This window comes from Elgaria multicarinata, chromosome 1, assembly GCF_023053635.1.
Source record: "Elgaria multicarinata webbii isolate HBS135686 ecotype San Diego chromosome 1, rElgMul1.1.pri, whole genome shotgun sequence".
Classification (NCBI taxonomy): Eukaryota; Metazoa; Chordata; class Lepidosauria; order Squamata; family Anguidae; genus Elgaria; species Elgaria multicarinata.
The window spans coordinates 18,146,754-18,169,978 of NC_086171.1; the positions used below are offsets into that span (position 1 = coordinate 18,146,754).

The 23,225-nt window shown below is 43.1% G+C and overlaps 1 protein-coding gene across 2 annotated transcripts; it reads right to left on the minus strand.

Annotated features, from left to right (window-relative positions):
* Positions 1 to 984: 984 nt before the first annotated feature.
* On the minus strand, positions 985 to 21,244 carry CDCA7L (cell division cycle associated 7 like). 2 transcript variants are annotated; one of them, XM_063123883.1, is made up of 10 exons: positions 21,183 to 21,244; positions 11,937 to 12,074; positions 9,816 to 9,911; positions 8,194 to 8,541; positions 6,735 to 6,806; positions 6,151 to 6,336; positions 5,214 to 5,345; positions 3,149 to 3,298; positions 2,827 to 2,963; positions 985 to 1,550 (listed from the first exon to the last, which is right to left on the minus strand). In XM_063123883.1, exons 2-10 carry the CDS (start codon positions 12,072 to 12,074, stop codon positions 1,520 to 1,522), a joined length of 1,290 nt encoding a protein of 429 aa, XP_062979953.1. In that variant the 5' UTR covers positions 21,183 to 21,244; the 3' UTR covers positions 985 to 1,519. The 2 variants fall into 2 exon arrangements, with proteins under 2 accessions (XP_062979953.1, XP_062979944.1); XM_063123874.1 differs by having other exon boundaries at positions 9,816 to 9,926.
* Between the last annotated feature and the right edge of the window lie 1,981 nt (positions 21,245 to 23,225).

Here is a 23,225-nt window from a genome sequence, read left to right on the forward strand (position 1 = left end):
TCCAGACTTTACACTGCTTTAAACATTCATTAATATAGATCGCAAGCGCCCATGTAACTTCTGAATATTTAGATGCGTGCAAACATTATGCCTATTTCACCTCTGAGGCAATCCACTAGATTTTAAAATTTACTTTGAAAGGCTCTTAAGATGGTGTCAAAAGTAGAGATAGAAACAGCCGTCACTGACAGGTTGATTGTACACCCCTCAGTTTGATTACATAGTGCAGCTTACATCAGATGGAAAGGAGCTTTTGGAAGAGGTCTTTGATACATTTGTTACATCCAAAGAATCTGAAGGAGAAAATCTTTGGTAGAGCCTACCTTCTGGCAAAGTACCTTGTTGCTGACCTCTTCCTAGAGAGTGGCAAGACATGGATGTTAAATATACAGAGCAAAATCATATAGAGTAAAATCCTTCACTGTGAAGACATTAGCCATGAGCCCAGGTTGAGCACTTCTTTGCAGGGGCACATAAGCAGGAGGGTGCTATTTTGCTTGGGGCTTCCCAAGGAGAGCTGTTGTGCCACTGTGTGAAAAGAATGCTGGACTAGCCTTCGGTCTGATCCAGTAGGTCTCTTATGTTCTCAAAATCCAGATGATTTTGAGGATGGGTTTAAACACACACGTAAGCCTATCCAATTGATAGAATTTAAAATGCTCAACTTTGACTGGAATGTGCCCGTTCTGATTAATTTTAGGCAATATTCATCAAGATGGTGTTTCCCTGTGTGTTGTTCTGGAAGAATTTAGATGCCTCATTCAATCTCCCTTTCCACTATTTTATTAGTGTACAGATTTATTCACTCAGGCTGTATTCTTATGACTGCTTGGAAGCTCTGCATGTTCTGCTGTAGAACAGATGACTGATGTTGGAGAAGGATGGAATACATTTGAATCCCGTCCACAAAGAATCAAAAAAGTTTAAGAAACATTGACTTAAATTGAAATGTCATAATATTAATTGTATGAATAATATTTGGGGGGGGGGCATTTGTTTTAAATAAGATGCTGGAGGTTAAAAAAATTGCTGAGAGTATTCACATTCTTTCACTGGCAATAAAATATTGTTCCAGTATGAAGTTCCATCTCTAAAATCTAAGAAATGAATTGAAAATAATTCTAATGAAATTAAGTGTAGCTGTTCAATAAATTTTGCAGCTCTGTTGAACATTAAGCACTGACATCTGGAGTCTATTCCTAAGCAGCATAACCCACAAGCATTTCTCCTGCATCAGCCCCATGGAAATGAATGGAAACTGTTTTTAATTGCCATTCATTTCAATAAGGCTTTGCCAGAAAAAAAAATATCCCAGTGCATTGTGGCAAAGAACATATAACATACAGATTCCTTTAACAGTCATTTACCTGAGAAATCTTTGTAACATATACAACATCAATTTTAAAGTAATCACTTCTGCCCTATCTTTCTATATGTATAAACATCATTGTAATAGAAGTTTAAATCTCCAACTCTGATTTAAGTAATAAAAAAAAGTGTTTGCACAGCTATGGTATTTTCAGTCATCCTCCGCAAGTTGCTTTTGTAAGCTGGAAAAGAAAAGAAAAACAGACGTGTACTTCACTTTTAGAGGTTAAATAAAATGTAAGTAGATACTATCAACTATATTTCAGATGGTCATAATTCTGTTAAATGTGTTGGTGTGACTCACATTGGAGAGGATAAATTACAGCTTTGATTACTGTGCTTCATGGCAAGTGGCAAGGCAAACTGCCAAATGCACGCAACAGGTTATTTTTCAAAACTGAGACAGTCATGTTTTGAAAACTCAGAAGTGTCAGGTGCAAGCACATGTAGAGATTCAGATAAATAGGACTGCTGCATAAATACAGGATGCCTGCAAACCTTCTGGAAAAACTACAATTAATGCTTACTCTTCACCATGCTTCTGCCATAATTTCCATAGCAGAACTCATGCTTTGAGATGAGAGGACTCTGCAATTTGAGTACTCGCATCTCACCATCTGAGAGAGTGCGTACAAGAATGCATGAGTTCTGCTTTGGATACAACAAAGAATGTGTTAAAGCAGGAGAAGAAAGCTATTCATATTTCTGGTTAGTCTCAGAATTTGCGACATCGTTTATTGCTTATTGTTACAGTGTCTCTGGATTATGGCAGTAACATATATAACGTTTTCTATTTAGATGTGTCAGCAACGTGGAATTTGCCCCTCCTGCCCGTGCACCAAGTGTGTGCATGAGGCCCCTTGCACGGCGCTCTGCTCATCTTTATTTCCCGAGCAGCATGCTTGTCTAACAACTTTATAGCGGTGGGGAAAAGAGTGCCCTGCCAAAAAATAGTTTTAGGGACAAGGAAGGCCACCCCCCACTAAGAACTCTTGGGGCAACAGGGTCCTCTTTCTAGCCATTTACTCCTTCTAAAGTGAATCCTTTTCTCCACCTCTATTAAAGTCAATGGGGTGGTATCACTCCATTGACTTGAACAGAGGTGGGACCCAAAGTCCCCTGGGTCAAAGAGCTGGGGGATGGCAAGAAAAATGAGAATTCAGAGAAGGGGGTGCTTCCAAACATTTTACACATTTATGTCAAAAGTGTGTATGGGTCCAAAAAGATTGCCTACCCATGATCTAGGTAATAGGAGTTTCACCTTACTTTTAAAACAGTGAAGTCATCACACCGGACTTTCTGTCCAGAGTTCAATGGTAACTTCTTAAGAAAAACCTCTTAAATACTCCTCACCCAAAGTTTTTTTTAATATAGTTTCTCACCATTTACATCACCTGTATCCATACAGACAAAAACTGAACACACTCCACTGATACCAAATTTTAAAAATCCCCTTACCTTTCAAGGTATTCTTTTACATTATCATAACCATAAAACTTTGCCAGGTGGATGAGCATTCCTGTGGCACAACGACCATCACGTTTGCGGCAGTAGCTGCAATTACAGATCCCTCGGCAAGGAGGACATATCCAGTCCTTAAAGGAAAGGGGGGCATTAATTATTTGAAGTCATCTCATAATAAGCATCATAGCTGCAAACACGGTGTGTCTTGGTTTTCAAGATGTGTATAACTGCAGTGAAGCTATTAGATCTCCAATAATTCTGCTAGCATGAGTCCATTTGTATCCCACTCCTTAAACAACTGACTAGGTGTACCTACTGGGTCCAGAAGTGCTGATTTCACATCTTCTCCATAGCGATTACGAAGGCACGGTCCACAGAATTGTCCCCTTACGCCCCCACAGCCTTCATTACGACAAACGGTCTTTGTATCAATTGTTTTCTGTCGACATTGGTGGCATGTACTTCCCTAATGCAAGTTTAGTCAGGAAGGAAATAATTATACAGAGAATTAGACAACTACATTAACTTTTTAAATGCCATTTCCCAGTGCTTCTAGAGGTAAACAAGGTAGACTCCTACGACCAATTCTTAAAATGCTTGCACAGATTTTTTACAAGCAACTGTTTACTGCCCAAGATCACAGCTATCCTTCATTTTTGTTGATGGGCTGAATATGATGAAAATGCTCTTTCCACCTCAATCAATATGGAATGAAGGTTTCAAAAAACGCTGTAACCTTGTCTTGAGAAACAACATGTAATGTGAATCTGCCATATCTATAAAGCCAGAGCTTTGAACTTATTTGGAAAAGTTATTTATGCATCTAATAAATAAAACTTCTACTTCATAGTTATAGCCATGTAGAAATATTTACAAATAACTATTTATTAGATTTATAGATAAATATCCTATTTCTACACAGGATATTGTTCAGTAAACACTTTGCCTGCCTGTTTCAGAGAATGGGTGGTCAGAGACAAGTTACTGCTAATCCTCCACAATCACACGTGGTGTGTGCACCTCAATCTCCATTCACTGTGTGTGCACAGAGCAGTCTTCTACTGTTGAGTTTCTTCGGGTGTGGGTGGGTGCATTTAACACAGACACCAAAACATTTCTCTGCCAGCTAGTCAATTTACATGGTCATATTTTTTTGTCTACTTGCAATACTCCCAAACTGAACTGCCCCTCAAGTCAAATTTGTGCAGATAATACTGGGTTCCCCATTTGGATACCAAGGGCCCCTTGGCATCCATCAGGCTCTCTGCCCCTCAGTTGGGTTTTTTTTTTAATGTTTAACTTGGAGGCGGGCATTCTGAAAAGCAAAGTGCCTGTTTCTAGGCCATCTTTCTATCCAAGAATGCCTCAGAGCTCCACATAAGCCCCAGAGGCATTCTTAAAAAATAAAAACAGTGCGTGGCTATAGCCCAGCCACCCAGAAAAAAGAAATAGGTAAACTGGTGATGGTAGCAAGTGTCATGAAGGAGTGAATGGAGATGTTTTGCCTGTACTATGAGTTTTTTTGTCATTTTTATTGGGGTGTCTGTGTTTTGTTTGCTTGTTTTGGTTTAGCGTGTGTTTTGCCTGGGTTTGGTATGTGTTTGTGTATATGTGTTTAAACTGGAGCTTTTGTGTTTGTGGCACACTTCTGCCTTGTACTTAGGTTCTTGGGGAAATTACTTTTCTTTTAGCCTCACCAGTTTGCCTTCTGGAAAAATGGTTTTGTGCCTGGATTATGGCACCCATTTTTTGAATGGGTAAGCACACACCACCCCTCCAAAGGTTGCTATTTTGTGAGAGTATTCATGATACTCTCAAAATTATAGATGTGTTCACCAACCAAAATGATTGGGATGTCCAAACGTAATCCTAATACTTTTAAGTGCCCTATTTCAGAAATATTCACATTAGATAGTGATAAACACGGTGTAAAATCGAACTTAGTTCATGCTGTAAGAGTTACAATAGTTTTAATTCCAGCTTTTATTATGATGCCAGGGTGACACTAAGCATTACTTTCTCCAGGCACCATCTTCCCCTGATAATGTCTTGCCAGGTCATTGGTAGATGCTTTACTGTCTGTGTCGTAAAAATCTGCAATGTTATTACCCACTCTAATTAAGCTATCGTTAAGTACTTTGGAATAGAATGATAGAAGAGGAATATCAGCAATAGTCTCATTTGAAGAAGGGGAAGAAAAGCAACATCTAAGTCAGTACGAAGAGCACAGTGGCAATTTAATCAACATACAAAATGCAAATCTATGTAAAGAACATTCAGCAAATTGACAAGGTAGTCAAAATGGTTTGATCTCAAATATTAGATTTGCTCAATATAATTTAGACACACCCAAGTATCTAAAGAAGAAAGCATATACCTACCAGAACCTTATCATAGATTTTATCTTTAACTGTTATTGCAACGTTTTCTAATTCTTCATCAGTTATATCTTCAACCGGCCGGAATGAGCAGTATTTTGATGATCTTCTTCTTTTGGGGAGTCCCAAATTGCCCTATGAAAGAAACTCACTTCACCATGTCCTTTGTACTCCACTTACGTTACAAGTTTCAATTTTGAGAGCACACAAGAACCCAAAGCAAAATCAGGCCCACTACATTTAGACTCAGTGCTGCTCATACGCAGATAAAGATGGCAATCCTTGTAAGGCTGAAGCAGGCTTCCCCAACTCCCATCAGCCCAAACTAGCATGGTTAGGGGTCAGGAATGCTGGGAGCTGCCATCCAAAACATTAAAAAAAATACCTCGCATGTTATGAGCAATTTAGGACTACAATCTAGCACATCAGTAGGAAACCACATTTCGTGATTATCCCAGGAAGTGTAACTGTGATGATGGTGTCCAGTCCTTAGTACTTTCCTGATATGTCTATACTTTACATTGCAGTAAGGTTGGAAATCACAGTGCTGAAGACCCTGGTGTGCCAATCTTTTAATTCAGATTGGTGCCAGTTTTCAAACTACAAAACTATCTCCCTTTCTTTCCTTCAGTTTTACTTTTAACATGCCCTTCTTTCTTTTAGACAGCTGGAAGCCCTTTGTCTTACACCATCCATCTAACTCTACCTATTTCCCCCAGGATGTGCTTGCCATATTCTAGAACAAAACTGTCAAGAATATATTTAGACTGCATGGGCATGTTAATGACATTGCTTTAGCACACTAAATAGCCACTGGGTTTCTTAAACTAGATTTTTTACTTTCTACTCTCCTGTCCTCGTTAAGTATTTTATGAGATTGTTATTGATGATGATGCTATAAACAACATATAAACATTGAAAAGCTAAAACAGACATGTACCCCTTTTAGTCTTTTTTTTAAAAGTTTCTGTTGTCTGTAACTGTTAAGTTGTTCTGCAAATCTGACAGCAGTTGCAGTGAAGTTTTCCAAGGCAAATTTCTCTGGTGGACGAGCATTCCTGGTTGGGTTAGTACGGCGCACTATCTGGCCTTCCGAAAACGTCCTCCTTGGTGTTTTCTTCTGTTTCTAGGGAGGAAAGAACAGAGCTTTCATGAGTACTCTTGTGTGATCTGGTCACGTGCTGGCTGATTTACATAATTACCCTCGCAGGGCAGGTTTTCATGTGGTCCGAAAGGGTGTCTTGTTGGGGTGGCTAACAAAGCACCCAGAATCCATGGCCTGTTGTAGGGTTGAGCCACCCTCACCAGATTTGGCCAATATGCCAAGCTGCAGCAGTGGGGGCTTGGATTGGTAACTTGGTGCCTGTGGGTACCGCAACTCACTGTGGCTGATAAGCCATGGTGGGCCGCAGTGATAATTTGAACCAGGTTAATGCCTCAAAAGAAGCAGCCCTTAGATACCCATACTGTTTCACTTCAGAAAAGGGACGAGTCCTACCAAAATATTTATGCACTGATACTTACAGGAGTTGAGGGAGGGCTTTTCACTGGAAATAGGTCAGGTATAGAATTCAGTTCTGCTAATAACTGGGCAAGCTGAAAAGAGGAAAATGACAGTGTATAAATTGGGCAATATTTAAGATACACATTCAATACTTCCTAGTAGCCATTTTATCTATGATCAGATTCATTTTCTTAGTGTGTTGTGGCTAGATTATCAATAATAAAATTGCAACAGAGATTTAAACGTAAGTACACAGATTTATGCAAATTTTCAATATTAAGTACTTTTAAAGCTTTGCATGTAAAACTCTCCAGCGTAAAAGGGTTTGGGCTTTAATTTCAAGACAGAGTATTACAAATTCAAGTTAATAATTTAGTGCTTCTTAAAAGGCGTGAGGAACTTTAAATGTAAGTTATAGCAATATATGTATATATGTATAGTAGATGTTTCCATTAACCATAGTTAAAACTAACTGCAGTTTGTCTGGATTCAGATGTCACAACAACCTAGTTAATTTAAAACAGAGGTCAACTTAAGAGCCATGCTAGTGGCCAACCAGCTGTCGACCAGGGAAGCACAAGCAAGACACGCTGCAACAGCACCCTCCCATCTATGTTCCCCAGCAACTGGTGTATATAGGCTTACTGCTGAGGCAGCATTCCAATCTCCTTGTTGCTGCCTGAGGCTCAGTCTCATAACATTAAACCATAATTTAAGGTGCAGTCCTATCCAGATAGTTGACATCCTCCAAACTTGGAGGCTACCAAGTATCCAATGCAGAGCTCCAGCCATCCTGCATTTCTGCTAGACAAGTGATTTTGCCCATCTAGCAGCAGCACCTCGGAGGTGCTGCCTGGTGGGCATAGGATTGCTCTCCCCATCTTACTTCTGAATGTTTCCATTAGCAGTTCCTTCCAGGCTCAATTCAGGGTGCAGATTGTTAGCTTTCAAGGCCTCCACAGCCTAGGCCCAGCATACACAAAGGAAAACCTCCACCTATATATTCCTCACCTTAAACTAAATGCATGGACAACAGGCTCCTCTGAGGGCCTTCTTTTAGAGGGGTCTGGTACTAGTGTGCACACGGTTGGGCATTCTTGGTGGTGGTCATTTTATGAACAGCCCTCCCAGAAGAGGTCCACCAGTTCTTTTCCTTGTTGGGATTTCATCACAGTGAAGATTTTTTTTTGTTCCATAAAGCTTTTTCAGTTTGATTTTAATGAGTTGTGTATTTTGTGCATTATATTTGTTTTATCTTCGGTTCTGTGCAGTACCATGAGCATTTGATTTCAAAATCAGTCTGATAAGTAAAGACAAATCAAATTGAAAGAGAACATGCTTACTTTTTGGTCTAGAATTGTGATGCACACAGCAGCCTTCAATCCTTGTAGTTTGCATTAATACCAAGAAAAACCAAGAATGCTGAAATATACCTTTACAGTTAGTGTGTGACAATGCCGTTTGCATGCCAGTTCTTACCATGGCTTTATTTTCTTTGATATTCATGGCTCTTTTGAGCAGTGCACTAGAGCTTTCATCTGGTGCCTCTTTAGCATCTTCCCCAGACCCTGAAGAAGTTTCCTGACCTGTTGTGCCCCATGTTTTATTAGTTTTGGTTTGGGTAAGAGAGCGTGGGTGTTTACTGTCCGTTAAGCAGAACTTGGAAGAAGTCTTCTCAGCAGATCTCTTGGTAGGAAATTGCAATGCTACACGAAAGCCGAAGCTCCTTCTCTTAGAGAGATCTTTTGCCCTGTCTTCTTCTTCTTCTTCTTCTTCTTCTGCCGCCATTAAAGATAAAGGGCCACTCTCCAGATCTGATTCCACTGCCTAAAAACAGAATGAATGAAACAGCCTACGTTATAGTTACTTCAAGATCATGCAGAAAAACTAATTTTTCATTTTCCTCATTCACACAGGCCCTATAGAAAAGGAATCTTAAAAAAATACATACAATCTGATTTTTAATCTACATGGATACATTTCATATAAACTGTCCAAGACGGCCTTAGCCATAGGAACGGATTACTCCTTGGGTGCACTGCAATTAAGCAAGGCATAGGTGGCCACCATCTGCGTAAGAGAGCCAAGAATATTATAATCAAAACGTTTTCAGCTTTAGACAAAAATATGAGGGCTGATTTAAGGTCAAATCTGAATCACTGCAAAGTCTCCACTTACTTCAGAGGTACCAGATTTTGTCTAAAGTACAACAGAAAACACATTATAGAAATTACAGCTGTGTGCACAGAACTAACTTGCAATGCACACTACTGCTGCATCCTATCCCAGACTTACTTTTGCATAGATATACATAGAATTGTGCTAGAAGAAATAATCCCAGATCAGGGATGACAGCTCAGTTATAGAGCGCATTCTTTGCATGCAGATGGTCCCAGGTTCAATTCCTAGTATCTCGTTAAAAAAGGAGCAGGTTGCAGGTTTTGCAGAAGACCTCTGGCCTTAGATTCTGGAGAGTTCAAACTGGTCTCCAAATTATTATTATTGTTGTTGTTGTTGTTGTTATTATTATTATTAGCCATTTTTGTTACCTTCACTGCAAAAACCATGATGGCAAGCTCATTCCCATGCAAAGGTAATGATGGAAGCCCCAAGCTACATGAGAGAAGCCAACACTGTAAGCCAACACTTTTGTTAATTAGCCCAACACTATAACTGGAAGGAGACACAACACTGACACTTCTCATGGAGTCTGGGGTGTCTGATGTTATATTTGTGGCACAGGAAGGAGCCCTGTTGTAGCTCCTGAATCTCAATGCTATGCAAAAGTATTTCTTAAAACAAGCAAATGGGCAAATGTATATGTCACCAGCAGCAACCATTCCAAAAGGCTGTACTGAAAGGAAAGCAGGGCCATTCTACCAGCCCTACTGAAAGAATTGATTTTTTCCTTTTCCTTCCCCATCCTCTTTTCCTTGTGTGTCATGTCTTTTTAAATTGTAAACCTGTCTTATTTTACAGATTATTTGCAAGCTGCTCCATGGGAGCATTTTTATCTTAGGAGTTTTAACTTCAAAATCAAATAATGAAGGCAAATGCTATGGAAATGTGCTTTGCACCTCCATATCTTACTCGCAACTTACTTCATGCTCATTTGAAGAAAATCCTTCAAATGCTTCATTTTCTGAATCCGTGTCTTCTGTGAAAATCTCTCTCAGTTCCTCAGTTAGGTACGTGGGCTGAAAATGAATGTCCTGCAACATCAAGCATAAATACACATGATTCCCAATATGCATGGAAGCACAAAATATAAAGTGAACTATTAAACAAATAGATGTGGAGATGGGAAAAAATATAAGATGCTGCTGAAGGAAAGTGGTGGATAAATAATAATGGGTAAAACAAACGAGATCATTCAAGTGGGCAATTTTCTTCTCCATTCGGAAAATGCAACACTTTCCTTCGATGCCACTGAGGTGCTTTTGAAAGACTCATATACCATAAAACTTTGGAGAATCGCAATAGTTTATTTGAAAGCATTTCTCTCATTTTCCTTCACTACTACTTCCTCTCATGCAAGACTCAAAGTGACCTTTCATACAATTGCACTTCACTAGGTATCTTTATTCCCACTTTTCTCTGCCTTTCCTTTCCTAAATGTAATTATACACTTCTTTATATTGAGATAATATAAGTGAAAATCAGATACAATAGATGAGTGGGGAAAAAACTTTGAGGGAAAAATCGTTCTACACACCAAATCAAATTCTGTGAATTATTAAAGATAATTGGAGGGAGTTCTCAGTAAAATTACTTTCTTTTGTTGATAGGTACAGTGCAGCTGCTTAGAAGGGGGTAGACCATGTACACACACACACACACACACACACACACACACACACACACACACAAAGGGAAGTTACTTTAATGGGAAACTGTATGGCTGAAACAAACTGAAACTAGTGTACTTCATGTCTACATTACGACTTTCCTTGGCAGACTTGGAACAGGCCTTTTTCAAACAGAGGTGGAAGGTCAGGTGTGAGCTGGTCCCAGTTGCAGCAGGGACTTCTCCTGATAGTAGTATTTGTAGGGTTGCTGTAGTTAAGGGGAAGACTGAGTGGAAAGAGGCTGCTATCCAGGTCCTCCTTCAGCCAACAATGTCAGAGGATTAGCACCAACGGCCCATCAACTCTAAGGGTTGCTGCTGTTAAATGCCAGATGAATTGCAAAAAAAAGCCTGCTATCATTCAGGATTAGGAGTCTCATTGGGCTTGTGTCACCTGGTTGGATGTAGCAGGGGTCCTACCTTGTCAATGTTCAATCTGGTCTTCAGTAAGGTACCAACAGAAGGGTGTTAATGGTGGCCCCCTGACTGATTCTCCTGCTATGCATCCCATCTGTCAGACCACTTATGTGGAATACATGTACTGGATGTTGGGCATGTGAGGAACTGGAGCTTGGATGTCATCAGTGACAGTTGCAGATTGGTGCCCACATGGAATCCGTATTAGGCTGAATGACAGCCAGTAAGCTGAAGACCTTAATCCTACACACACTTACCTGAGAGTAAATGCCACTGAATTTGATGGGACTTACTTTTGAGTAAGCATACATTGGACTGCAATGTGAGTTGCTAATGGTGGGTGATCATGCTGATGTTGCAGTAGGCCTTCAGCTTGTTCTAGACAGACCCTCCCTCTTGAAGAATCAGGTTCCAGACTAAAAATACCTGACTGTGCTGCTTGCATTCTTCAAGAACTGCCTATTTCCTATGTCAGATGGTACACTACTGTGTATCCTCTCCACCATAATGGATGCTCTAGTAATCTCTAGTTCAGACTACCGCAACCTGCTCGGTCAGAACTCCTTAAATCTCCACAGTAGATTTAGATCAAAGAGAAATGAATTTAAGATCTACCTTTGCAACGAACAAGTTACTATCTTTCAGCACTTTCATGTCTCATTTACTTCAGTAGGAGATTGTTAAGAACTTGCTTTAAATCTTGCACTGAAATCGATGAGCCTTAACAGTGCTTAACTTTCATTGGATTGCAGAACAGTTATGAATAGCAACTGTACAATGCAAAAAGGAAAATACTCTTCGTTCTGAATGGGTATTTCATTTTTAGAAAACTATTCCGGAAGGGGAAAAAAAACAGATTTCAGCTTTGACCATAGGTAAATATAGTGCTTTTCTCTATGTTTATAGGAAGTTTTACTAGATAGAAACTTATGTATAATTTGTTACAAGATTTGCCTACCATTTTTCTTGACTCTAACGAATCAAAACTCTCACAGCTGTCCTCCATTGATAGTGTTTCCATGGGAACATCAGCTCCAAAACCAAGAAAGTCTTCATCATCACTTGGGGCATTAAATATATCTGCCAATTTGAGCATCTGTTTTCAGTTCATAAAGGGAAATGGAAGATAAAGTTAGTCATAGAAGTAATAATTCTCATAATAACACTGGCACATTAGTAACTTACTACTCAGCTCCATTGCACATACACAATACACATGAAAACGTAACATTTTATTTTTAATTAATATTATTGTGTTTTTATTATTTTTATATTACTTATAAGCTGCTTTGGCAGGATTTGTATCCTGGAAGGTAGCATATAAATAATTATAATAAATAAATAAATAACCTGAAGCAGAGTGAGGGTGATTCAGGTTGCAAAGCACCTCACACCTACTCATGAGTAAGGACCGGTGTTCAATAATCTTGCTCACCTCCCTCAACCTGACAAAAGAGAAGCTGGTCTCCAGCAAGTAAGAATCTAAACCTGGAGCTACAGGCAGAGGCAAGCTAACATGCCTCTGCCCTCTCCAGTTCCATGCTGAAGGGTGGAAGCTGAACCCATGGCCCATTAGCTTGGCTCTGTGCCCTAGCTAAGAGCACCCACTGGATGCAGGGCCAGAACAGTTCTGAGCTGCTGGCAGGGTAGCTTCTTTTCTGCACATACACACACACTCACTCCAGGCTTAGAGCTGGATAAAGGAGCGAATTTTTCCCTGACCTCATGTCATTTTCAGGCATAGCATGATGCCAGAAACAACTCTGCTCCTTAAGTTCTGGCAACACATTTTGGGACGGTTTCCAGTAGCCAAAGGTTGCTAATCCCTGGCACGAATTAGCTATATGCTAGTTTTCACCCATAACATACATAAAGTTGGTCTTTTAAGATTGTATGAGTAACCTTAATTTTGCCCAGCGGGATAGCTCAAAGCACTAAAAGGCAAGAGCCTGCAAGACTCTATAGCAGAGATTTTAAACTTAAGAATGTTTCAAGTAGAATCTTAAAATTTCCTCTGACAGTTTGCTACCCAGAAATGACTATTTATTTATTACATTTATATATATTTTCCCACTAAAAAAAGTTCTCAATGCAAGGATCTTCTTCAGAACGTTTGGTTAGATCCAGATTTAAACAGGATCAACTGCATTGTTGGAAATGGATTTCCTTGCCTCCTCCTTTCCATAGCGGCCCCTCCAACCCTCTAAAATGCTATGCAGAAAGTCAGTTGACCCTGCTGAACGGGGTGAGCTGTTGTGGTGAGAAATCCCCCAAAATCTTCCTCAAGCGGAATCCTTCCTCTTGAGGAAAAAGATCCTGAATCCAACCCCTTATATTTCAAAAACATCCCCTTCAGATGGGACTTTTGGTTCAGGAACTTTATTAAACTAATCAAATATATGAACATAACTTTACTATTTTGGAAATGTAGCTGGTATGCATTGCTGCTGCAGTTCACAAATGTCTAAGAAGGAATATCACTTGTATATTCCTCAAACTCTATTCACCACCTGGGAAAACCTGTGTAGAAATGAGTACAGTATAAATATGCAAAATAGACAGGAGACCTCGTCCAAGTGACAGACAAGTTACTAATATATGTCAGGGAAATGCTTGGTTGTCCATTCAATCATAATCCTGCACATAACATTTACATTTGGTAGTACAAGACCACGAGTGAAATCATAATAAGGCAAAACCTTGCCAAAAAAAGGCCAGGTTATTCTTCAACATGAACAGAGCCTAAAAAAAAGATGATCCAGGAATACTACTTGTTATGGTAAATGGCCTAGGAAAGTATATTGGTTGTTGCAAAGAGCTTTTGAATTTTGTAAGGCCGCCATGAGGCCCAGAATTGGGCAAAAGGCGGGATACAAATAAATATAATAATAATAATAATAATAATAATAATAATAATTTAAAACAAGTCCACAGGAATTGCTAGCCCCTAAAATGTTTTACTAGCCCACCTTATTATATATATTAATAGTGATCTTGGTTCTTTGTCTGCCAGTTCTTAGGATGGATCCAGATTTAGGCGTGTGCAACTACCCCACCACCACCACCACCACATACAGCAGCCCCTCCAGCCCCTGAACATGCAACAGGGGAGTGTGTTTGGGGTTGGGGAAAAGCCCTTTCTTGCAGCTTGTTTCTGCTGCCACACACACACACCCTGACAGACATCACCATCAGCTGACTGGCCTCTCCTTCCCAACAGTTATAAGGGCTAGGCTGCCAGGGGCAGCGCCTCTGCACGCACCTCTGCATCGCGCAAAGTGCGACGCTAAGTGCGCACTTGGCGTCGCAATGAGCAGAAGCAGAGGAAAGAAGACAACAGTCCTGCTACCTTTGGTTAACAACCAGATTAACAGCAGCACGTTGTGGCGTTTTATCTCTTTTTATTTTATTTTACTGTTTGTATTTTTAAATATGTGCCTGGGGTGTTCAGGGGGGCAAGGGGGTGCTCACATAGCTGTGGTCACGGATAAGGGGAGGTATGGCGATGGGGGAATAACAGGCCAGATGAGGAGAAGAGGGGCTAGATTTCTTACAGCTATCCCCTCTTCTGGTTTTTCCCCCAACCCAATAGTTCCTGGCAGCCTTACCAGCTTGCCCTCGGGTTTGGTTGTGCTTCTGCTGAACGCCAGGTCGGTCCAAAATAAAACCTCCATCATCCATGATTTGATTTTGGATGAGGGGGCTGACCTGGCATGTATCACGGAGACCTGGGTGGGTGAACTGGGAGGGGTTACTCTCACCCAGCTCTGCCCTCCTGGGTACTCGGTGCAGCACCAGCACCAACTTGAGGGCTGGGGAGGGGGAGTTGCAGTGGTCTATAGAAATACAATCTCCCTCTCTAGGCTTCCTGTTCAGTCGAGTGCCGGTCTGGAGTGTTTGTATTTTGTGTTGGGTACTCAAGACAGATTAGGGATTCTGCTGGTGTACCGTCCACCCCGCTGCCCAACAGTCTCCCTGCCTGAGCTGAGGAGGTTGTCTCGGATCTGGTGTTGAGAACCCCCAGGATGATGGTTCTGGGGGATCTCAACTTCCATGCTGAGGCTCCTGTATCCGGGGTGGCTCAGGACTTCATGGCCGCCATGACAACCATGAGGCTGTCTCAACATGTCATCGGCCCAACGCATGCAAAGGGACACACACTTGACTTGGTTTTTTCGACTGGGCAGGAGGATGGTGGTCTGAAAGTGGGGGAATTAACATCTACCCCCTTGTCATGGTCAGATCACTTCTTATTGAGGTTTAGACTTTCGGCGGCCTTTCCCCTCTGCAAGGGTGGGGGGCCGATTAAAATGGTCCACCCCTGGAGGCTAATGGACTCCGATGGATTCCAGAGGGCTCTGGGGGATTTTCCTGCTGGTATGGCCGGTGCTCCTGTCGAAGCCCAGGTTGCTCTGTGGAATGCAGAGATGACTCGGGCGGTTGACACGATCGCGCCCAAGCGCCCTCTCCCTCTGAGCAGAGGGAGGTCAGCTCCTTGGTATACACCTGAGCTGAGGGCGATGAAGCAAGAGGGGAGACGGCTAGAACGCAGGTGGAGGAAAACTCGTATTGGGTCTGATCGAACATGGGTTAGAGCTCACTATTGAGCCTACTCTGTGGCGGTGAGGGTGGCAAAGAGACAGTTCTTTTCCACCAGCATTGCGTCTTCTCAGTGTCGTCCGGCGGAGCTTTTCCAGGTGGTTCGCAGCCTGTTACACTCTGGGCCAGGGCGAGAGATGGTGGAACCCATGGTAGCACGCTGTGACGAGTTTGCATGGCACTTTGAAGATAAAGTCGCAGCTCCACTAGTAGAGGCGTTCAGAGCGCCGTCCGGTTCAGTTTTATTGGATGAGTTTCAGTTAGTGAGGCCCGAGGATGTGGACAAGGTGCTTGGCCAAGTCCGGTCAACCACCTGTGTGCTTGACCCTTGCCCTTCGTGGCTCATTACATCAAGTAAGGAGGGGATCGCCGGCTGGGTCCAGGAGGTTGTAAATGCCTCCTTGAGAGAGGGAGTGGTGCCGGCCTCTTTAAAAGAGGCGGTAATTAGACCACTCCTGAAGAAGCCTAATCTGGACCCGGAAGATGTTAACAACTACAGGCTGGTGGCTAATATCCCTTTCCTGGGCAACTCCAGGCACTCTTGAATGCAACGGATTATCTAGATCCATTTCAATCGGGTTTCAGGCCTGGTTTTGGAATGGAAACTGCCTTGGTCGCCCTGTGGGATGACCTCTGTCGGGAGAGAGACAGGGGGAGTGCGACCCTGTTGGTTCTCCTGGACCTCTCAGCAGCCTTTGATACCATCGACCATGGTATCCTTCTGGATAGGTTGTCTGAGCTGGGAGTTGGAGGTACTGCATTGCAGTGGTTCCGCTCCTACTTGGATGGCCGATTCCAGAAGGTGGTGCTGGGGGATTATTGCTCTGTGCCGTGGCTCCTAAGCCATTCCACAGGGCTCTATCCTATCCCCTATGCTGTTTAACATATACATGAAGCCGCTGGGGGAGGTTATCCAGAGATGTGGACTGAGGTGTCATCAATATGCGGATGATACCCAGCTCTACCTTTCCTTTTCATCAAACCCAGGTGAGGCAGTGGCTGTTCTGAACCAGTACCTGGGCACGGTAATGGACTGGATGAGGGCTAAAAAACTGAAACTCAATCCAGACAAGACGGAGGTACTGTTAGCGGGTGGTTTATCTGTCCGGTGAGGTGATGTTTGCCCTGTCCTGGACGGGGTTGCACTCCCCCTGAAGGATCGGGTCCGTAGTTTGGGGGTGCTCTTGGATCCAGAACTGTCACTTGAGGCACAGGTGAACTCAGTGGCAAAGAGCACCTCTCATCAGCTTAGGCTGATATACCAGCTGTGCCCTTATCTGGACAGAGATAGCCTAGCTACAGTTATCCATGCTCTGATAACCTCTCGTTTGGATTTCTGCAATGCGTTATACGTGGGGCTGCCTTTGAAAACGGTCCAGAAGCTTCAGCTGGTACAAAACAGGGCAGCACGCTTACTAACAGGGACTGGCCGACAAGACCACATTACGCCAGTCCTTTTCCAGCTTCATTGGCTGCCAGTCCAGGTCCAGGCCCGATTCAAAGTGCTGGTATTGCCATTTAAAGCCCTAAACGGCTTGGGGCCAGGTTATCTGAAGGAATGCCTCCTCCCATATGTACCTGCCCGGACCCTAAGGTCATCCTCAGGGGTCCTTCTCCGTGAGCCCCTGCCAAAGGAAGTGAGGCAGGTGGCTACCAGGAGGAGGGCCTTCTCTGCTGTGGCACCCTGGCTGTGGAATGAGCTTCCTAAGGAGGTTCGCTTGGCACCTACATTATATTCTTTTAGGCGCCAGGTGAAGACCTTTTTATTCTCCCAGTATTTTAACTGTCTATAAATAAATTTTAACTTGGTGTTTTAAATTTGTAATTTTGCATTGCTGCTGTTTTTATCTGGTTGAGCTTTTATATTGTATTTTATATTATGGTTTTATACTGTTGTTTTATACTTTGAATGTTTTTAATTTTTGTGAACCGCCCAGAGAGCTCCGGCTATTGGGCAGTATAGAAATGTAATAAATAAATAAATAAATAAATAGAGAGCACTGGGGGATGCTATTCAATGGGGTAGGCTGTGGTGTGTGTGTGGGGGGGGGGATCCCCCAAAATTGTGTGGAAGCACCTTCCATGAATGGCGCCCTTCCATCTATGGAATGCAGAGCCTGGATCCAACAACCCCTTATATAGCCAAAATGACACCATCCAGTATCCAGGCTTGATTGGCAGAACTTCAGAAAATCCCTACGGGAGGAAAGCCCCAATATGGGCTCACCATGGTCTGTGGGTAGAATATTAACTGTTGAGAAAGGAATTAAAAACTGGAGTGGGGGATGGGGAACGGAACAAAATAAATATCCTGGAAGAGCACATGGTTGGCTGGCAGCTTGAACAGTCCACACTGAAACATTTTGTTGCAGATCACACTTGTATACCACCTGAGCCCTAAAACTTCCCTATTTAGTCACCTGAAGAGAATCTACAGGCCAAAATATAAGGTTGTTACCATGGCATGTTTCGCACTTTAGTCAACTTGTAACTTCTTTGTTTTTTAAATATCTTCTGCTTACTCTGTATGTCGAACTCCATTTATGAGGTCAACAAAAGAGTCCGAAGTCAACAAAAGTGACTTGGCCTTGAAACAGAGGCCAAGGAGCAGAAGATCTGTTTATTTATTTTAAAAAATGAGTTTACTTCAGAACATACCAAGCGGCCAGAATAAGAGCAAAATAAAATAAGACTAGCAAAAATCTTATTCGCAATAAAATGCTAAGGATTTAGCATTTGTAATTTTAGAGCAGCCTTCCCCCAACACCTACCACCCCTTACCGCTAACTGCGCCAGCAGGAGCTGATGGGAGTTATAGCTCAAGGCATCAAGAGAGTGTCAGGTTGGGAAAGCCTGTTTTGGGCACAGTTCTTGATGATTCTAAGGCTCTGAACTCAGAGGCGTTGGCTCACCCAAATGCAGAGCGGGAGGGCTTAGCAGAGGCGATCGTCACTTCCCCTTCCCTGGAGGGGGAGGCTGGAGAAGCCGTGGGATAGCTCATATCTTGGCCTCTCCAGTTCCTTCCCCTCCTCACACACTGGAACGCGCTCTTCTAATCCCTCTCTGAGGCGTTTTTCCCAACTTTAGAGAGGCAGCCGACCCAATTCTCCCCACCCAGGTGCAAGGGTCAGGGGAGCACAGATTCCTGGCTCTAAGTACTGTTTCCAACTTCTTATCCCAGAATCAGAAGTATCTTATGGCTCCCCGTAAGATACTTCAGGGCCATGGGATTTCTCACCCTGACAATGATATTCCTCTCTCCTTAATTGAGAGCAACGTGGCCCTATGGAAAAGATAGACAAGAAGTTGCCTTATACTGAGTCAAACCATTGGTCCATCTAGCCCAGAATTGTCTGAGTGGCACCAGCTCTCCAAGGCTTCAGACCTAGTCCTACCTGGAAATGCCAGGGACTGAACCCGGTACCTTTTGCATACACAGCAGGTGCCCTACCACTCAGCCCCTTTCCCCAATACACAAACAAGTACAGTTTTATAACGTTCTCAGCCCCACCCCAATACTGGGGAAAGGTTTTACTCTTCTTTCTACAAGAAGAGTTAGAAATGAAGCACTATACATTTTAATGGCATAATGGAATAGGCGCATGAAGAGCTGTGAAGTCTAGTTGCTATGAATAACTGGCTTCCAGGAGCAAGTGCATTAGTTCTTGCACTATTGTACAGCTGAGCCAGCAACTGCTGCGATTATCGTATGCCTAACTAATTTCTGCATCTGCACCAAAGGAGTCATTATGGGGGTGTAATTACCGATTATTAATGAGGGGAAAAAAACCTCTTCCCAGTAAAGTACCTTTTTGATTCTATGTATGGATATTGAGGGACTCTGAATAAAGTAACACTGCAGAAGCTTCAATAGGTTTTTTGGTCCAGGCTCCCTCCCACCATATTAATTTTCAAGAGCCTTTTTAAAATATTCAGGAGTTCCCATCCAGCTAACTGCCTTACTTTAAATGAGAGCTGTACAACGTACAGGATTTATATAAGGTGGTGCATTGAACACCACGGTAGTGCATCAAACCATAAAGAGAGCTGGTTTCTTGCCACAAGCACTCTTATTTTCATATCTACCTAAGAACATAAGAAGAGCCCTGCTGGATCAGACCAAGGGTCCATCTAGTCCAGCACTCTGTTCACACAGTGGCCAATCAGCCATCAGCCAGGGATGAACAAGCAGGACATGGCGCAACAGCATCCTCCCACCCACGTTACCCAGCAACTGCTGCACTGAGGAATCTGTCCTGTTCAGGGGTAATTTAGCAGGTAACTACTGCACAGTCTTGACACAATGGCTGACTGATTTGTTTTAAACGCCTGTCACTCCCAATGGTTTAAATACAGATTCACACCTGAAGAAAAAATAATGTTTTAACCTGGGTAGATCTACTGCATAGTGAGCATGTTGTGAAATTAACAACTTGTCTATACCAAAAGCCTTCAACTGGTGGGTTGGGAAGCAGAAATGTATTGCACCCTAACCTAAGTTTGGTTGAACTAGTGGCATCACTACTGGGGTCTACAATTCCATGCACCATCTTTGCCATGGTGAGTCTTTCATTACTCTCTGGTGAGGGTGACAAAAAGAGACCCAGAGTCTCTCTAAGACTCCCAGGGCCAAAACAAGCTCAACTCTTCTCTTCTGGCTCTGGAGAGGAAGGCTGGCTGCCAAACAGCCCAAGGTGCTCAGAACACCTTTGGCCCAGCGCCAAAACACGTCTCAGCTTCCTTCTCCAGTCCAAAGATTAGAGCTGGAGGGGCGGGAAACTAGAGTTGTCCCAGGCCCTCCACATGTTTCAGCAGCTCACTGCAATTATGGGTGTAATCCTTGCTGTGAGCACCCTCTCCAGGTCCAAATTTGAGAGTACTAAGTCAGGGATGAAAGGAGCAAGGTCTTGGTGAACACAAGTGTTTGTGGGGCCCACACACTTGTGGGTGGGTGTGGGTGTGTGGGTGAGAGAGAGCGCGTTTAGGATATATTCTAAAAAAAAATAACAGGGAGGAACCACCAGATGCAGAGGAGGTGAGAGATAAAGGGAATTGTGCCAATTCCAACTTCTTACAGGGGGATGAGAATTCCCTGCCAGAATTCCCTCTTCTGCAAAACTGCTGCTAAGTAAATGTTGCTTTAAAAAAAATTATATTGCATAACATAAACTTCCTAACGCATAAACAAGCCCTGCTGCTCCCGTCCTTTGTATCTGGCCTCCTTACATAAAAGAGAAAGATGTGAACACACACGGCAGGCCGTATCCAGGCTTTGCAACGATTGGAGGGGGCGTGGGGAGGTCGCCGTTCACTTACTTACGAGGTGGTCGACTGTCCGCGGTTTTCCTTGCTTAAACTCAAAGCGCTTCACCCGTCGTAGGACCCGGGCTCTCCAACCGCAGCCTCCTAGCGCGGGTGGGACGCTGCATTTGGAAAGCCCGGGTCTAGCGCGCGCTGGCAAAGTTTGAAACAAGAAGGGAGGCGGGACGACCCCCCCCCCCCCCGCCTCCACAACCCTCGGCTATCACGCAAGCGAACGGCAGCCTCCTCCCGCCAAGCTCTCTACCCCACACTGAAACCTTCGGTCAAAGAAATTTCTACCTACCGCCGGACGCGCGGTTGGCGGCAGAGCGCGCGAGAGGGGACGGACCGGCGGAGTCACGGAAGAGGCGGAGGAGCGAAAGGAGGCTCGGCGGAGCAGAAAGCAACACGTGACGGGACACAAAGCGAGGGCGGGCCGGCGGGCTGGCTGGGCCTGTGGAGTCAGTCAACATCAGCCAGCGATTTGCAAGAGGAGGAGGAGGAGGAGGCGGGCGGGAATTTCCCCCCTGCGAGGCTTCAGAACGCGGCAGAGAGTGAGCCGGTAACGTTGCTGGTAGACCTGCGGTGTTTTAGGGCAGTCCCGCAAGCGTGCGTTAGTGTTCTCCTAGCGGAGAGTGAAAGATTCTGCCTTTTACCATAACATTTTTCATTTTGTTCAGGACTTGTTGCGTTTTGTGCAGATTAATCTGGTTTATGGCCATTCACTCTAAAAGAACGCTATCTTTTTTCCTCCTTTTTTTTCTGTTCCTTTTCCTCGCCACAAAAAGTCGTTTGAGGGCGCAATCCTATGAATGTTTAGGCAGAAAAAAAGCCCTATATCTCCCAACTAGCCGGGACATACTGGGAGTTATTGGACATTTTTGCTGTCTAAACATTCATAGGATTGCGCCCCAAGGGAGAAACATGAGATAGCTGTGCAACTTTTTCTTTAATTCCTTTTTAAAAAGGATTGCATTTCCTTATTTCAAAAATAAGACCTAAATATCTAAACGAATGCACTTTCGCTATCAACTGTCCATCAAGAAGCTATTTACTTTTCTCAGATCTATTTCCAAATACCACAACTTTGGAATTAAACTGAATTTGCAGATGACACAAAATTGGGTGGCATAGCTTACCTGGAAGACAGAAACAAACTTCAAAGTGGTCTTGATAGGCTGGAACGCTAGGCTGAAATTTAATAGGGATAAATGCCAGGTTCTACACCTAGGAAATAGAAACCAAAGGCACAGTTACAAGATGGGGGATACTTGGCTCAGCAATACTACAAATGAGAAGGATCTGTGAATTCTTGAAGATCACAAGCTGAATATGAGCCAACAGTGTGATGTAGCTGCAAAAAAAGCAAATGCTATTTTGGGATGCATTAATAGAAGTATAGCTTCCAAATTACGTGAGGTAATAGAGGTTCCTCTCTATGTTAGGCCTCATCTTGAGTATTGCGTCCAGTTCTCAGCTCCACACTTCAAGAAGGACGCAGACGAGCTGGAGCGTGTTCAGAGGAGGGCAACGAGGATGTTCAAAGGTCTGGAAACAAAGCCCTATAAGGAGAGACTGAAAGATCTGGGCATGTTTAGTCTGGAGAAGAAAAGATTGAGGGGAGACATGATAGCACTCTTCAAGTGCTTCAAATGTTGTCACACAGGAAGGCCAGGATCTCTTCTCAATCCTCCCAGAGTGCAGGACATGGAATAATAGGCTCAAGTTACAGGAAGCCAGATTCCAGCTGGACATCAGGAAAAACTTCCTGACTGTGAGAGCAGTACAACAATGGAACCAATTACCTAGGGAGGTCGTGGGCTCTCCCACACTAGAGGCCTTCAAGAGGCAGCTGGACAGCCATCTGTCAGGTATGCTTTAAGGTAGATTCCTGCAATGAACAGGGGTTTGGACTCAATGGCTTTGGAGGCTCCTTCCAACTCTACTATTCTATGATCCTATGGGGGAGGGAGACATAAACAATGGTTGAAGGCTTATGTGACATAACAAAGAGAATAACTCTAATAGTTCCCAATAATAGCCTTCACAATAATGTAGGAAAGAAGACAATAAAGCACATGACCTTCAATGTCTATATACTAATGCCCAGACTATGGGAAACAAACAGGACTAACTTGAACTCTTAATACTTGAAGGCAAATACGACTTGATAGGTATAACTGAAACTTGGTGGGATGACTCCCATGAGTGGAATATAGCAATTGAGGCATATAACTTGGAATAAAAAGGGAGGGGGAGTTGCACTATATGTTAAAAATACTTTTATCACTGTTTGAGAACAGAAATACAGGAGGATGAGCATGGTAGCCCCATCGAGAGCATCTGG

What these genes read in the sequence shown, in the direction of transcription:
- CDCA7L (XM_063123874.1), bottom strand. Translation starts at nt 12,074, where the DNA reads ATGCTCAAATTGGCAGATATATTTAATGCCCCAAGTGATGATGAAGAC. An exon ending in CGTTAGAGTCAAGAAAAATG is followed by an intron (nt 9,927 to 11,936) that starts GTAGGCAAATCT and finishes TTGATGTTGCAG; the next exon opens with GACATTCATTTTCAGCCCAC. An exon ending in AAATCTATGATAAGGTTCTG is followed by an intron (nt 3,299 to 5,213) that starts GTAGGTATATGC and finishes AACTTGCATTAG; the next exon opens with GGAAGTACATGCCACCAATG.